We start from the raw sequence: 18,203 nt of genomic DNA on the forward strand, positions 1-18,203 counted from the left end.
AATCATATGTGGCGAAATTGTCTATGAACACGAAATTAAAAGGTTTTTAAGAAGGAAATAGTTAATTTCAATTCATACTTTGCCCCAAACTGTTAGGATAGTTTAATTAGTCGCTCTTCTGTAATCCAAACTACCTACGATTTGTTTAATAATAACATATTCAAAGTTTTAAAAACATGTCTTATAGAATGATTTTTTTTAAGCTTATAGGAATGCAACGGGTTTCTCAATATACACCTACAATAAACAGGTCGTTAACCCGCTGAATGACCCCTAACACCTGGTGTATTACCACGACGCTCTGTCCGGGTGTCCGGCATCGGTGATGAATATTACAGTCAACATGGTGACACAAGGGGTGGTGTTTATGAACCTGCGACACCCGGGGTTTACTTCTACTTGTAAAGATGCTAGTTCCTCATACACTTCGATTGATATATGCGAGGTTAAAGCCATGGGTAAGCCTTGTGTCATATGTTAAATAAACAGCATGATTTCCATGATTAAAGAAGCTGAATAGGCACGGCAATTTTAAGAATATATTTATCTCCTTTAAAGAGAGAGCTTTGTATGATGACATTGGAACATATCTTAACTTTTCAGCTATAATAATACGAATTTTTCTTTATTAGATAATAGTTTAGTGGTAAAAAAAAATCATAATCAGAATTAAGATTGTTAAGTAGATTTAATGAATGATTTGATGACCATCCAACCTCTTTAAATATGAAATTGAACGCTCAAAATGTAATAAAAAAGTTTCTCGAATTGTTTCATTTCACTTACTTAAGCTTGTCTATTCATTTATATTTCTTAGGCTGTGATGACAGTAGATATGGTGTTCGATGCGGTCGTGAATGTTTGAATAAATGACCGACACTGTGACGCTTTCAATGGCTCCTGTATACATGGGTGTACTGATCCTAATGCTTTAACTTCTGACTGTATAGGTGATTTATACTGATATTTTAAGACAAATTTTCAATAAAATAAATCGAATCATAGAAATGATTATTACACAAGCTGAATTAAAAATTCTGACAGTAAAAACAAAGCCTACAAAATGTATATATATTTATTTATTGTGCACACGATTTATCGCACATGATTTGGTTTTAACTATGACTTGCTGTTGCTGTCAATGTTATTCGACAAAAGCCGATCTGTTGGACGTTAACTTGCATTGTACGTTAGATACGCAACGTAAACAATATACTGTGTTTTGTTTTAGTGTGCAGTGACGGGACATACATTTCTAGTGGGATGTGTGTCAGGTGCCCGGGGAGATGTAAGAACGATTCCCCCTGTAATAAGTTGACGGGTCGATGTGTCCAGGGATGTGATAAAAACTGGACCGGACAGTTCTGTGAAGGTACTTCATAATAGGAGATAATGATTGTATATACATATGACAGTTCGGTTTTAAAAGTGCGCTAACTACTACACTTAAATTCAACGATCAAACGTTGTTTTGTTAGCAAAAGGAATAACATCTTGATAGGTCCTGTATGCTTTTTCTGCCTTTCATAGGTCTCTCTCTCTCTCTCTCTCTCTCTCTCTCTCTCTCTCTCTCTCTCTCTCTCTCTCTCTCTCTCTCTCTCTCTCTCTCTGCATTTATTTCTTAAGCGCACTAACATGAATAAACTAAGTAAACAAATATTGATGGCGAAATTCAAATTGGATTCTAGAATGCGTAGACGGATTCTACAACAGAGGCTGTAGTGGGACATGCGGTTCCTGTGTCCATGGACAATTCTGTGAGAAAATTAATGGACACTGTACAAATGGATGTAAGGCAAATTATCAACAACCGTTGTGTAAAGGTATTTGAAACAATGTGGTGTAATAATGAATCATTATAACAACGGATTTGTTGTATATGTTTTTTGCTAAAAAGTTTGTATGTATGCATTTGACCATTGCCGAGATGAATAATACTATGCACAACTTTGGTTTTTATAGCAAAATATAGCGATAACGATATATATTTTTAATAAATTTTCTGAACTTTGCTACCGACATCCCCTTGCAGATATATATTACTGCAAATCAATTGTCCATTTCTATATGCAAAAGGAAATAAATACAGAGGGAAAATTCCTTGTAAATATGACGCTGATGTTCTGGATTTAACAATTATCTTTCTTTATATTCTATATTGAAAACTCTGAAGCATGTGTTCTAAACATGTACACTGTACTGTTTATGGACTACAAGTACTGTGTCAAAAATAAATGATCACGTGTTTGATAAAATATATTTTATCATTTATATACAATTAAAGTATTATTTGTAACTTTATATTGCGATTGTACTATTCATGAAAGACAACTTTAGATCAGTTGTGTGAAAGATCGACGAGGCAGCCAAAGATCATTTTACTTTTATAATACAGTAGGTTGGCGTGTTTCTGTGTAGGATTATAGATTTAATATACGATGTATAATGTATTCATACTTTCCTTGGACTGTGCTCCTGGTTTCTATGGAGACGACTGTCAGGAAGAGTGTGGGAAATGTAAAGATGTCGCAGGCTGCAATTGGACTTCCGGTACGGTCCAAATTTCTGCAAAGAACACTGGGTACCACCACTGTGCAAAGGTAAAAAGTTGTGATCATGATAGTTAATGACAAAAACCCTACCATGTCATATTCTATATCCTTTTTCCTGGCATGCTTTCTTACAAATAAGTTTCCCGCCATGTGCCTACCTGGAAACAGAGAGAATTGGGCACTACCGTCATGCGCAGGCAGAATGCTGGGATATTGTTATCTATTATATGTGGGTTTTTTCCTACGTGTATTTCGACGAATGCATATACAAGTTCATGTTCATTTATTTTAAAACTGTGTTCGTGGTATTTCGTGGTAAAGTAATCTGAACTGTTTTTTGGCAGCATTCAATTTCGGTTTATTATTTAACATTCTCTAGTTTTACATGTATCCGCTTTAAAGCTCGTGTTGCTTGCTTTTTGATTTGCTACGTGCGTCAATCATGCTGGGACCAATTGCCCGAACTGGATTTAATATCCTGTTTGGGATGTATTACGTTAAATGGGGGCATAAATTTACAGTGCAAAATTTGGCAATTTTTCTTATAAGGAACATTTGTAATAAATCCTGATGATACTGCAAATTATTTAATTTCGTGGTGGCAACATTTTTGTGTAATTCATGGGTACATTCACAAATAAATTTCCTCCAAAAATCAATAAATAAAGGCAATAAAGTTATAATTCAATCTATAGGTATTATAGGAAATTAGTCCTTAGGAACCAGTAAAAATAAAGCAATCCCCGAAAATTGGCCCCCACAAATGTTTCTGATTTCACGGTATCCATAAAAAAAACTTTGCTGAACAAGTTTTACCGTAAACTTACAGATTAATTAGATTTGAATGTACTGAGGGATCGATTTCCAAAACAGTAGTCATGAAGAAAACTTATCTACCAGAAGATCTTATATATGAAGGATTTTTATCCGGATTTACAAAATTTTAGTCAAATGAAATTTTTTTTCGGCACTGTTTTTTAAATTCATATAGAGTATTTTATCCGAAATGAGCTATTGGACCTGTTTGGGAGGAAGAAGGTTCAGTTTCCTGCAATATATGCCATAACATTAAACAGTTGTTTAAATCTCATGAAAATACTACTATACCGTTTTGAAAACGTAGGTGTCTAAAGGTTTAACTTTTTTCTGTTTTTAAAAGGTAAAACTGATTTCATTAATAAACCTTATTTCTCAGAATATGCCGAAAATGATGAATAATGGCACATTTTCTGGTAGTTTTTTAAAGAGAAAAATGCATCCAAAGCCGTCACTCACAATGAAATGAATATATTCTATGCAATATCACGTTAATTTAATTGTGGGCGAGGGCTGCACATACAATGTATAGTTTTCTACAAAAAAAAAACTACGGAAGAAATTGTGTCTGCTGCTAAGTTTAAAAAAAATATATGAGGAAATGCACTTCTTGTGACATTTGAACCTCTAATCTGGTAAATTTTATACGGTCTGAATGTTCAGGTATTCATGTGCATATAAATGTTGCATTTTCATTTTTGGTGATATTTTGAAAACTGTAAAACATGGTACAATATTACTGAAAGTGTACCTACTCTTAATTCCCGGATCTTAAATCCAAAGTCCGATTACTTTAACTCGACACAATCAACTTAAATACTGCAGATCTATCGCTCTACGGAAAATTGAGGTTGTGAAAAATAAAATTAACTAATGAATCCAAAACTAGCTCAAGTTTTGAGTACGGTGAATTGTAAAGATTTAGGGCGAAAAACACTGTAGTTCCCGATTGTCAAATCGATTGTTCTCAGATTGGGTGCTACAGATCTGCAGCTATAATCATCTAACTCAAGTAGAGAACGGCATTTAACTGACTATTAACTATATATAACCTTGATAGCCATTGAATAAGTAAATAATACATATTACAGCACACCATGTGTTAAAGAAGTACACTATGCCAACCATCACATCAATCATTGAATACTGAAGAATAGGCTCTAATAAATGCATATGCTTAATGTTCGCAATGATTCTGGTAAAGGGAATTTCAAATATATATTCAAATTGAAAAAAAGAAGATATATGTATTTTCTTTGGCCTACCCATTAGAATGTGAACCTTATAAATACGGTCCTTACTGTGCGTTTGACGCACCTACTTTATTTGTTTCCTTACAACTCCATATATGTTTCACAATAATCTGTGTATTTTTGTCTTTTCAGAACCTAGTTTTTCACCTGCATTATACTGATCTATAAAATAAATATTACTATAGTAATATCAAATGCCGGAAAACAAATACAATAATTTATGTGGTTTTCATTATTAATGACTAAAAACGTTGTAAAAGATGTAAACAATTTTTCTCATGTCTATATTATAAAGAAATAAAAACAATCGGATAAATACTGGTATTTTGAATACAAAGTAAACAACGTTTCAAACAAAAGGCCCAGGGGCCACATCGCTCACCTGAGCAACAATTGTCTTAATTCTGATCAAATTAGCATTACAGTATCAAAATATCTTGCCAAACTGAATACAGTAGATCTTGCTAAAAAAAATTGAAAATCTGCCAATTTTTATCCACCTCTTATTTTTTGGTAAATACCAAGCCCCTTTTGTTGTTGTACCTGTAAGAAGATTTTTCTCTTTTCCTATAACCCCCCCCCCCTCCCCATTTCGTGGCCCCATTATTCTCTAGGGAATCATGGTTTCATCAAACTTAAATCTACCTTTAATCTCATAACCTGTGCTTTCACACTAAGTACTGAGTTTTGGACCGAAAACTTTCCCAGAATATGTTTAAAGATTGTAAAACTTGATCCCCAATTGTGGCCTCACCCTACCCCTGGGGACCATGATTTGAACAAACTTAAATCAACACTTCCTGAGGATGCTTCAATTTTAATTTGAGTTTTTCTGGCCTAATAGTTTTTGAGAAGAAAATTTTTAAAGATTTTCTCTATATATTCCTATGTAAAACTTGATCCCCCAATTGTGGCCCCGCCCTACCCCCGGGAACCATGATTTGAACAAAATTGAATCTACACTTCCTGAGGATGCTTCCACTCAAATTTGAGCTTTTCTGGCCTAATAGTTTTTGAGAAGAAAATTTTTAAAGATTTTCTCTATATATTCCTATGTAAAACTTGATCCCCCAATTGTGGCCCCACCCTACCCCCGGGGACCATGATTTGAACAAACTTGAATCTACACTTCCTGAGGATGCTTCAATTTTAATTTGAGCTTTTCTGGCCAAATAGTTTTTGAGATGATTTTTAAAGATTTTCTCTATATATCTACACTACCTGATGATGCCTCCACACAAGTTTAAGCTTTACCGGCCTAATAGTTTTTGAAAAGAAGATTTTTGAAAAATACCAACAAATTTTCAATAATTCTCAATTATCTCCCCTTTAAAAAGGGCGTGGCGCTTCATTTGAACAAACTTGAATCCCCTTCACCTAGTGGTGCTTTGTGCCAAATTTGGTTGAAATCTGCCCAGTGGTTCTTGAGAAGAAGATGAAAATGTGAAAAGTTTACAACGACGACGACGACAACGACAACGACGACAGACAACGGATAAAATTGTGATCAGAAAAGCTCACTTGAGCCTTTGCCTCAGGTGAGCTAAAAAGCATTGGTTGTGTATTAATATGTTTTGAATTTTTTCCCAAAACTGTCAACGTACTATGTTTGATATGGCGAAAATGTGTTTTGACCTTCACCATTCATGTTTTGTATAAGATTATCGATGTTCGTAATCAAACCACTTTTTAGTTCACCTGACTCAAAGGTTTATGTGAACTTTTTAAAATAACAATCTCTGCCCCTTGTGTGCAAGTTATTTTTTTCTATTAATTATGTAATTACGCAAGATAAATATGCTGACATGCACGATAGTTTTGTCAACATGCAACATAACTATATGGACATGCAAGAAAACTGCAATTTAATAAGAATTATACAAATCTCAAATATCGCCAACATGTGACATCCAATATGCTAGATACGTTACCTGTTGATGTCAACATGCAACTTATTTATGTTAACATGCAACTTCTTTATGTTGATATGCAACTTATTTATGTAGTCATGGAACTTAGTAATGTTTGCATGCAGTATAAATATGTTGACATGCAACTTAGTTATGTTGACACACAACTTATATATAAGTTGCATGTCAATATATTTATCTCGCATGTAATCATAACTAAGTTGCATGTTTACGTATTTATCTTGCATGTTCAACAAAAGTAAGTTGCATGTCGACATAAATACGTTGCATGTCGACATAGATAAGATGCATGTCGACATAAATAAGTTGCATGTTGAGATAAATAAGTTGCCTGTTAGCATACTTATCTTGCATGTTAACATAAATAAATTGCATAAAAATGTAGCTTCTAGCATTTTGGATGTGAGAGGGGGGCGATATTTGAGATTTTTTGAGATTTTGTATAACTCTTATCTGGTTGCAATTTTCTTGAATGTCAACTAAATTTTGTTGCATGTTGGCAAAATTATGTTGTATGTTGACATATTTATCTTGCATATCGACGTATTGGATAAAAAAATAACTTGCACACAATGGACAAAATTAACAAAATCAGCAGATTTCACAGTTTTGTTTTTATAAAGTTTTATGTATGTCGGATCAACTTATAAAAAAATTTAAAGATGTATAATTCTTTAAAATTTAGAAAGTGATACAAGAACTATTGTTCAGGCGAGCTATGTGGCACAAAGGCATAGAATTGCAGATCTTTGAGAACAAAAAGCAAAAAGAAATGCCGTTCAATGAAATAAAACTTTGTTTTTAAGGAACAAATATTTTCGTGTTTTACTTGACATAAGTAATATCAGGATATGATTAGATTAAAAAAAGTTACAACGTTATTATTTTATAATTTGTATGCTTGGACTATTGCATTAGGCATTCTTTCTGATGATTTTAGATACATTGTATCATATAATGAAATATATTAAGAACTAGCATTTCAATAATAGTTTATTAAAAGGATATAATGATTAATGAAAATATGAGTAAAAATCAACATATCATCTCAATGTGCATTGCATTCTTTTCTTGTACAAACATTATCAAGAAAGATATGGTCTGTGATTGAAAAATGAAAGATGCATTAAGTCGTGTTTTTTTTGTACATGCTATGACAATGAAAGCATATGTAATGTTTGATGTAATTATATACGTCAATTAAGAGGTTTTGTTAGTCATGACCATATTTTGACTGTGTTGATCTCCTTTCAAAGAAGAACTCTATATGAAAATATTAAAAAAATACCCAAATTTAAAAGATGAAATATCTGATTTGTTTCTTTACCAAACAAAAGTTTATAGTTAAAAAAATATATTTTGAAATTTAAGGCAGACCTGATAGTTAAATTGTTAACCATCCAGCCTTATTTGAATTATTTAAAAATTGATAAAAAGAACGACAAGTCTGGTTGTTTTTTTTAGCATCATATAACCATAAAGACGACATTTACAATTTGTATGGAATCCAAATAGTTCTACGATGCAAACCTTCTTTTCTAAAAGAGCTAACAACATTCAAATTTACTTCAAACTTATTACAACTAACTTTTAAAGTCTAACGTTTCTTGAATTTATCTTGTAAATCTAGTACTACGGCTTTGTTGAGTCAATGCTTTCTCTTTTTTTTTAACAGCTCAGGGAAGTATTGATTCATTATAAAACGCAATAAAAAAGTAGTAACAACCAATTATTTCCTTTTTATTTGTGTGTATATTCCTTCAACACGTTTTGATTTATTAAGATTCAACTAATTCGGCTCGAAGTGTAGTTCTTAATCAACTTTGATGTTCAATAAATGATTAATCGAATATGCGTTTAATACGGTTTTTATTTAAAACGGTGCTTATATACGAGTGATTATTTGTACACATACATGTGTTATACATGTTTCGACTATGATCTACCTGTCAAACATCGCGTTGTCGTATACCAATGTCGTCATTTTGTTTCTCCATTTGACTGAAACGTCACATTCCTATGGTGAGTGAAGAATTAATATGCTTTTATTATGTCATTTGGCTTTTGTGTAGGAAATATTAAGTACGAATATCTTAAACCTACTTTTATTTTAATGATTGTATGTATCGCTTTTTTTAATCAATTCGACATAGTTTATCGTATTGTTTGTTTGACTGCAAATGGTAGTATATAATCCTATTTATATCATATATAGTAATGTGTACAGAGTAATTTTCACCACCGTTTATTTTCACCCCTTTCAACCTCACTGCCAGCGAATTTAAGACTTGACGAATTACAATGTATCATATTATTTTTTTAAACAGAAGTCTATCTGGGCGAATTCTAGGCGAAATTTTGTACAAGTGTAAAAGAGCGAAAATGACACGGGGTGAAATTTACCCTGTATGTAAAAGATTGCATTGCACTGCATCAAACAATATTCTAATGTTATTTGTTGATACATGAATATATATATAAGTTAATCTACATTGAAATAATGACAATTAATGACAACGAACAGTGTCTAAAATCAAAATTTAAAGGGGCATGGTCACGATTTTGGTCAATTTTTTTTCTTTAGATTTTAATATTTACAATGAATTAGTAAGGCATATTTAATAGACAACCAAAATTTTAGTGTCATTTGATAAGTTATAAGCGAGTCATAGAGCTTACCATTCTTCGCTATGTAAACAAAGCGTTTGTTTACATATCGAATTTCCAGTTTTAGACCCAAAATAAATGTGTTAATCGTTAGGAAATATTTATCTATGCTTTAAATGAATAATAAGATAGACAAAGCAGCTTTAAAAAGATATTTTCCTGGTATATTGAACCTATGTAAACAAAAACAGGGCACGAGCGTTGTTTACATGACGAAGAATTGTGAACCCTGTATCTTGCTTAAAACTCAACGACTGGCACCATAATTTCATTTAATCATTAGAAATGCATTCCTAAAGCATTCCAAATAATAAAAACAGAAAAATAAAATTTGACCAAATTCGTGACCATGCCCCTTTAAAAGGAGAAATGCAAAACAGGTGCAGGGCAAACACTGACTACTAAAGTATTAAAGAAAGGATCAGGTGCCATGGAGGAGTAAGCATTCTCTGTTGATCGTCCACACCCCCTGGTTGTCGTAATCGGGAAAAACGGAAAAATCCGTAGACAATTAAGTGATAAATTGTGTTCCAACATTAAGTATGAAAAAACGTCAGTCAGCATGCCACCCTTTGGAAAATTGTATTTGCTGATAAGTCAATTACAACAGAAAAACGTTTGCAGAAATAATATTAGATTGCATAAATGGTTACTTGACATTGAACCATTGTAAAATGGCTGGACTCTGTATGCAAAATGATATTGTACATACAACAAAAGCAAACAGCAAAATAATCACTATAGCCAAGTCTAAAATTGTTTTGTCTAAATAATTGTTAAAGTTTACTTAAAGTTTTGTTATCGAATAACATACGGAAAATTCTATATTACTTAAGTTCATCATAACACTGGGATTGTTTAAGTCATATTAAACGAGAATTATAACATTGTCAAACGATGTACATGTATAAAAACGAATATTCAAAAGATATACATTAGTAACACGATGCGAAAGTATAACATTGTGGTAATGCATTACATCAATTTAAATAAAAATATGATCTTGCATGAAATGTATTTACTTTAAATGATACTAATTGGTAATTCTCAATTCAGAATACATAACTGATCTTTGTTTTGATATCATAACATTTTGCTTGTTTTCTATCTTAGAAGCAATGACACAAATGCTACAAATTCAATGTTACAAAAAATAAGATTAAAAGAAATCATCAACTTTAAGAATACAAGTTGTTTAACTAAGGAACATCTCGCAAATAAATGTTATACAGAACGACAATAATGTAAGGCCTTTTACACAAAAATATGACTGACCGAAATTAATAAATACTCTTTTTAATCATTTAAGTAAAAAATCAAAATATCAAAATAAATTTTCTCCATAATAATTTCAATTCATATTGCTTGAACTTCTCATGGTTGACTTTATTTTACTTTTTTTATAAAAAAAAGGTAAACAACGAACATGCAAATAATTTATTGTATTTGTTTTACAGCACAATGTCAAAAATGAGTAGGGGTTAATCTATTGCTAGGTTTGAAATTTAATAAGTCCGTTTGCACTGTCTAATATGAATATTTCCGCAGAGAGATATTCAGCACGCTATGTTAAACATCCACAGTGAAAGGAAACAAAACCGCAAATATTGTTTAAAGAAGTTTCATAACATTAAGTCATTTTAATTGAAAGTAATGTCAAGTGCAATGGGGAAACCTTTGCTTCTCATACGTTTTGTTTAAGATGGTCACCCGGAATAGTTCAGAGTATCTGATTTTTATAAGGACGTATTTTCTTTTTACACGAAATACAATATAATTCAAAAACGCTTAACAACACTCATCTATTGATACTTTTGAATACTCATTTTATCTTTAACATTTTTATTACGCACTTTTTATACATATTGTACAAATTATTAAAACTACGCATTTCTTGTTTGAGGTCAATGAATGAACTCAGATATCTTTTTTGCCAGTCGTAAGGTGCAATCTTTTAAAAAATGCAGTTTATTTTATCGAAATATTTAGCAATTCATATATCATCTTTCTTTATTTGAATTATACATATGAAATAGAGAGAGACACTTAAAACTTCTCGACGCCGTCCTAAATAGGAGTGAGAGGGAGTTAGCTATAAAATTAATGGAATTTAAAATTGTACCTTTAATATGCATATCTAATGAAAAACATAAACGGATATTCTCAATGATTAAAGGTGCTTCAATTATAATTGTAGTTGTTATGGCCCAACAGCTTCTAGTGCTAAAGCGTGAATCGAAAGTCCTTCTTTTAAAAATGGTATTGCTCTTTTTTTTAATATGTAATCATTGTAACATTTTATTTAGAAATGGATATAACAGTTATGTTCTAAAAAATCTTCACCATGGCGTATGGATTAAAGGTGTAACAGAGAGAGAGAGAGAGAGAGAGAGAGAGAGAGAGAGAGAGAGAGAGAGAGAGAGAGAGGTTTGATAGCTAAAAAGAAAATTTATAACATGCGTAGGTTGAACAAGAGAGATAGATTCATAGTTACGAATTGTATGAAACATTGCTCTTTTGTTAAAGCTATTACCTTTGATTCTACGTAGAATCACTCCATATTTAGATGTTTCTAAATAAGGACTGGTTAATAGGTGCGTTGGATTCATTTTTTCTTACATTTGCATTTGCGCTACCAGTTCCCTAACTCATATTGCCAAACATTCACATTTATATTCATCCACCTTTTTAGGATACATTTATGCATTGTTAAAATGCATAAATAATTGTCCTTGCTGATTTATTAACAACCCACCAAAAATGAAGATAAAAAATCCCTTTAACTACTAAACTAAACTAAAATGTATCTCACAGATACTAGTAGTGACTACCTCTATTTTAACCAAAAAAACCACAGTATCATTTAATAGCCATAAGGCATTATTATATGATGTAGTCACACAAAGTTGATTGTTGCCCACTCTGCTTAGTCAAAGATGTGATAAATAAAACCTATTAAAAGATGTCTATGCAGTGCGTCTTCTTTTTGCAGTTAATGTTGCCTTGTATAAACCAGCATACCAAAAGCACCCCGCGTACCCTGGCTATGACAAATATGACGCCAGTAACGCCGTAGATGGACTTAGATCTGACCTCAGATGGAATGGAGGACAATGTGTCAAGTCAGATGGTTCTGATACCGCCACATGGTGGGTCAACCTGACCAGCATCTATAGCATCCATCACATCACGATTTACTACAGAACGGAAGGCTCCACGTGGGGTATTCTGAACTTCATTGAATATTTGCCTATGCAGTCTGTGGAAAACAAATTCTAATTAGCATTTACTGAATATGTTTAACAAGTGACTCTTTATACATGTAGCATTTTCGGTGGAAAGTTGTTTTCACTAAGTTATGTTCATTTCTAAATAGCTTGAATATATAAACATGAATTGGTACTTTCTGAAATAAGCTCATACTACGTAAACTTCTTGAAAAATCACTTGCCGCTTAATATCGTACATGCTAAATATACTTTGTCTACTGCATTATTTCTTTTTGCCCACCCAAAAGCAAAACATGTGTTAAATATGTAAGCTATTTTATATATTTCAGTCATGTTTTTGCAAAAAAAAAATGACAGCAACAATTTCTGATAACAATTCTGCATATTGTATTTTATGCGATATTTAATTGATCGCTAAATACCCTAATGATAATTAGATTAATAATTTGATATTAATGAGATATCATATTTTTTATTCAATATACCTGAAATTGTTATTTTACGCTATAAATCAAAAACAATTCGATGCATAGTTTTGATTGTCAAACATGCGTTTGAATAATATTAATTTTATCATGCATTGTTCTGAATTTCATAGTTGATTTTTTTTTCAGGTAGCGATTCATTTTTACCGGCAAGCTTTTTAGGATTTTCGATCTATATCTCGAACACAACAGACATTCTTCAGGGAAAGTTGTGTTTCAAGGACAGGGACTTTACACTTTACACAATACCTGCCGTCATAACAGTTAATTGTCCTGTACATGGACAATATGTCATATATTACAACGAGAGGCTCCCACGGGTTTTTCACCCGGACGGCTATTCTGTGAACGCCTACAATGATCTTTGTGAAGTGGAGGTGTTCGGTAATTAGTCTGTAAAGGGATAGATAGTCGTGGTCATCCTTACAGTATAGTAACCTCACATTAAAAAGAGTTCTGTTTAGAAATATAAGAATTTTTATCAAAGGACTATGTGCGGTCTTTTGCATTTTTTGCTCCTAAAATTTAAGTTTTTATAAAACTCTTTAAAAATAAGGTGAAAAATAGTTGAAATCAAATGAAAAATAAGTGTGTAAGAGGTTATTACTACAGTGACGTCATGATGTAAAAATAACGTCATGAAGAGAGTCTTATTTTGAAAAAGGGATGTTTTGTAGCAAAATATGGGTGTTTCCCGATAGTTTTTCGACTGGAAAACATCAAGCGCAGGCTTGCTCAAGCATCATTTTTAAGTATGTGTATAATATTATTTATAAAAACATGTTGAATTTGTACTTGAGCAGACCTGCGCTCTATACTTTCGAATGCAAAATATAAAGATAAATGACAATATTTTCATGTTTACAAATTTGCGGGAATTAGGTAATTTATATTACATCATAGACAAACAGCGAATGAGCAACGAAGACTTAAATTAAGATTAAAATGAAAGGCATCCTCCTTACTATGATTTATACAGATTTGTTTTTTTTTACGATATTATTTAAAAATTTGAAAAAAAACCCCAAATTAGAGCAGATATTTGACCATACCGAATATAGTCCTTTTTATAGAAGATCTATTTTGATTTCTTTTTACTAAATATTAAGGTGTAAAGTCATATCAACGATGTAATGTTATCTAAAAGGTATATTTTTAGGACTAAACAGCCTTCAATTATATTTACAATTTATATAAACTAAAAATAGAAAAAAAATTAAATAAAATATAAACTGCTATCTTAGGTTGCCCTACAAGTGGATATTATGGATCCAACTGCTCCATCCCCTGTCCAGACGTAAACTGTCGGTACTGTCACATAGAGACGGGCACCTGCCAAGGCTGTAAACCTGGATATCAAGGTCAACATTGTGAATTAGGTAAACTAATACACTGTCACCATCAAATAACGATACAAACACAATGTTATTTCGTTACATATGTGCTTTCATGAAACAACAATATCAAAAAACGTTTGCTTTGCACATTTATGACAGTTTGATTAATTTAAAAACAACATGGATACTCACCAAACCCTGCTTTTTAGCCGTTGTAAGAAAAACATTTCAATTGCTTTAGTAATGAAAGAAAATTCACATATTCATGACATTGTTTTTAAATTATTCGAAAAGAAAAACTAAATTTAAATATCACTGTCTAATAAAAATTTGATTTGTAATATTGATTTTACAGAATGTTCAAATGTTAAGTTCGAGGACGGTTGTCACCGAGATTGCGGATATTGTAGAAATATGTCACTTTGTCACCACGAAAACGGAGCATGCCCAAACGGATGTGAACCCGGATATATACAATACGATTGTAAACAACGTAAGTCGGAATATCCTCATATCATTTTCATTTTAAGATGCATTAACTTTTGTGTTGATATAAGCAATACTTCCAACTCCCCAAAAAAGGAAGACTGAATCGTAAAGATATTTCAGTAAAATTAAGTACTGCAGGTGAAAGGTAGCAATGCAATTAAATAAAGTATCAAGCTATCTAGTACATTTTTTAAAACATAATTAATAAATTATAAACAATCTTGCTCAATGTATGTGTACATAAAAGTATTGGAAAATCGGGCAAAACAGACCCCCCCCCCCCTCCCATAATAAAAAAAATAAAAAAAAAACCAAAAAACCTCCCAAAAGAAGACAAAACGTGAAACACACTTGTAGCATCAGTAATGTCCCTTACAAAATTACTTATTTATTTAATTTTCTATATAAAACATAAATTTTAAGAGAGTGTCATATTGTAAGGGGATAAAAAGTCCAGGCGAGATGTACAGACGACTTTACTAAAAATTAAAATGAAAGAACTAATGTGGCAATTAAATAATGAAGAAGTTTCTGTGTATCTTAGTTCATCAATGAAAATAAATGAATATAATTTAAGTTTTGCAATAAATATGATATAAGCATGTGGTAACATTACATAAATAGAAAAAAATCCCACACAAAATGTGTTAATTGTCTTTAGATTTTTTATAACACATGTAGCTTGTGACAAAGGATTCTACGGGGTTGATTGCAATGAAACGTGTGGTAGTTGCCTCGATGTCAGCCAATGTTTCCACGTAAATGGGACGTGTTTGACTTGATGTTCTGCTGGTTATCAAGGGGAATTTTGTAAAACACGTGAGTATATTTATATTGATATAGAATTCATAAAACATTTCATATACTTTTATAAATCATTTCAGCCCTATTTTGTTACGTTGTTGCAGCTTTAAACAATTATTAAACAAAACAATAACTGAATATTATCAATTTGACAGCTTGTACCAGAGGATCGTACGGCATTCACTGCAACGAAACTTGTGGTCACTGTTTCAATGGGAGCCAGTGTTCATCAATAAATGGGTCGTGTCTACGTGGGTGTGATACTGGTTATACCGGGGACCTGTGTACAACAAGTAAGTACCAGGGATCTGTGTACAACAAGTAAGTACCGGGGACCTGTGTACAACAAGTAAGTACCGGTGACCAGTGTACAACAAGTAAGTACCGGGGACCTGTGTACAACGAGTAAGTACCGGGGACTTGTGTACAACGAGTAAGTACCGGGGACCTGTGTACAACAAGTAAGTACCGAGGACCTGTGTACAACAAGTAAGTACCGGGGACCTGTGTACAACAAGTAAGTACCGGGGACCTGTGTACAACAAGTAAGTACCGGTGACCTGTGTACAGCAAGTAAGTACCGGGGACCTGTGTACAGCAATTTAGTACCGGGGACCTGTGTACAAAAAGTAAGTACCGGGGACCTGTGTACAACAAGTACCGGGGACCTGTGTACAAAAAGTAAGTACCGGGGACCTGTGAACAACAAGTAAGTACCGGGGACCTGTGTACAACAAGTAAGTACCGGGGATCTGTGTACAACAAGTTAGTACCAGGGACAAGTGTACAACAAGGAAGTAGATAGGAAATCTACATAGGATAACTATGTCATACATTTTTGTCTAACTGTAAACAAACTTATTTTTGCGACAACAATATTTCGCAATTGAAGGAGATAAACTGTCTGATGGTACCTAGCTTTAGCAAAATATTTGAACTTTAGTATACAAAAGATATTGAATGAATGGTGTCAGCGATAAGTGTTGGCGCTGACGATTTTAACGCATATCTTGCAAAAATTGCTCGCACCTAAAAAAAAAGTTTGGTTTGCAGTATCTAACCATTTGTAAAATGTGAAATCTTATAACTGGTATTATTTTGGGGTTATGATAGGATGTGGCGACGGAAAGTATGGCAATGAATGCAAGGAAGAGTGTGGACATTGCCGTGATGTGAGACAGTGTGTCTATAGCAACGGTTCGTGTCTCACCGGATGTAGTGATGGTTTCCAGGGGAGACTGTGTAAAACACGTGCGTACACTTAAACCAAATTTTTCATTAAATGTTTGGACATCCATTCTTTAAAGTTAAAACACATTGAGTTAACAAATGCAAATATTTGATGAATCGTATATCCGGTTATTTTTGCATAATCTAATTTTCGCTTCTAGAAATTTCTCGAATCGCTAAATTGACTTACGCAAAAAGGAGTATAAATTGTTACTCCTTTTTGGAAAATTTTGTGACACACGAATAAAAAGCCGGGTATACAGTATATACATGTAAATAAAAGTATAATCAAATGTAATAATTCAAATTAAAGGCTGCGACAAAGGAAGTTACGGGGTTAACTGCTCAGGAAATTGTGCAGACATGAGCAAGTGCTTCCATGTAAATGGCACGTGTTTGACAGGCTGTGAGGCCGGATTTCAGGGTGAACTTTGTAAAACAAGTAAGTATAAACCAACTAGAACTCAAGTTTTTAAATGTATAAAGGAATATCATAATGATAAAAAAAATGGTTTAACTTATACTTGAGCATGTTTACTGTCCGGTAATGTCAGAGGATATATGTATGATTATATTAACACAAGGCTGTGATAGCAACCTATACGGAATTAATTGCAATGAAACCTGTGGGAACTGTCGTAACGACGACCAATGTCTGAATACAAACGGAACGTGCTTATATGGATGTGCCGATGGTTATAAAGGCGACCTGTGTAAAATTCGTGAGTACATGATATTGTTATTCATGCTTATGTCCACATATAGATATATGATATATTGTCCTGCTTTATTTTTGTTGTATATGTCTTTTTAACTTGAAAGGTTGTCAGATTGTACGGTATGGGGATCAGTATATTTTTGAATGAGAAAGAAACGTTGTTAATTCTGTAAAGGGCTACATGTAAATATATATTCTCCCACTTATTCTTGTCATGTTTGATATGACAGCCTGTGCAGATGGACGGTATGGGGATCAGTGTAGTGAAACATGTGGACACTGTCGCGACGTTACTAATGTTCTCACATTAACGGAACCTGCTTAACCGGATGTAAGCCTGGTTACCAAGGAAAACTATGTAAACCACGTGAGTAGGATAAAAAAAAGTAACGCTTTGTAAGCAAAGAAGATGTAAAGTTATGAATAGATACATTGTAGGTGAACAGTTAGGTTAGACTGCTGGACAACCAGTAAGCTAAACAGAAAAACTGAAAATATGTTGAAAAAAAGATGAACGTTGATGTTATGGAGACTTTCTGTTTTGTTCCAAATGAAAAACATAAAGATGTCTCTCTTCACATAAACAAACATGTATTTTATGTATCATATGCGCCTATTCATATTAAAGCACAATTTTTGCTTTTTGCATTTAAATATTTCATTTTATTACCAATCTTCAGTGTGTAGTTTT

The 18,203-nt window shown here is 32.7% G+C and overlaps 2 protein-coding genes and 1 long non-coding RNA gene across 7 annotated transcripts in view; 2 read left to right on the top strand and 1 right to left on the bottom strand.

Annotated features, from left to right (window-relative positions):
- The window catches only part of LOC105323696 (uncharacterized), a 168,328-nt gene that overhangs the window by 41,904 nt on the left and 108,221 nt on the right, over window positions 1-18,203 (bottom strand). The window lies entirely within an intron of this gene.
- LOC117691891 (uncharacterized) lies at window positions 868-1,823 on the top strand. Its single transcript, XR_010709558.1, has 3 exons — window positions 868-950; window positions 1,232-1,372; window positions 1,689-1,823. It is a non-coding gene; the product is annotated as an uncharacterized lncRNA (long non-coding RNA).
- LOC117692035 (angiopoietin-1 receptor-like) lies at window positions 8,312-17,157 on the top strand. Its single transcript, XM_066071970.1, has 9 exons — window positions 8,312-8,574; window positions 12,212-12,442; window positions 13,064-13,318; window positions 14,179-14,313; window positions 14,627-14,764; window positions 15,442-15,579; window positions 15,720-15,857; window positions 16,678-16,815; window positions 17,108-17,157. Exons 1-6 carry the CDS (start codon window positions 8,490-8,492, stop codon window positions 15,540-15,542), a joined length of 945 nt encoding a protein of 314 aa, XP_065928042.1. The 5' UTR covers window positions 8,312-8,489; the 3' UTR covers window positions 15,543-15,579; window positions 15,720-15,857; window positions 16,678-16,815; window positions 17,108-17,157.

Source organism: Magallana gigas, chromosome 9 (genome assembly GCF_963853765.1).
Source record: "Magallana gigas chromosome 9, xbMagGiga1.1, whole genome shotgun sequence".
NCBI lineage: Eukaryota > Metazoa > Mollusca > Bivalvia > Ostreida > Ostreidae > Magallana > Magallana gigas.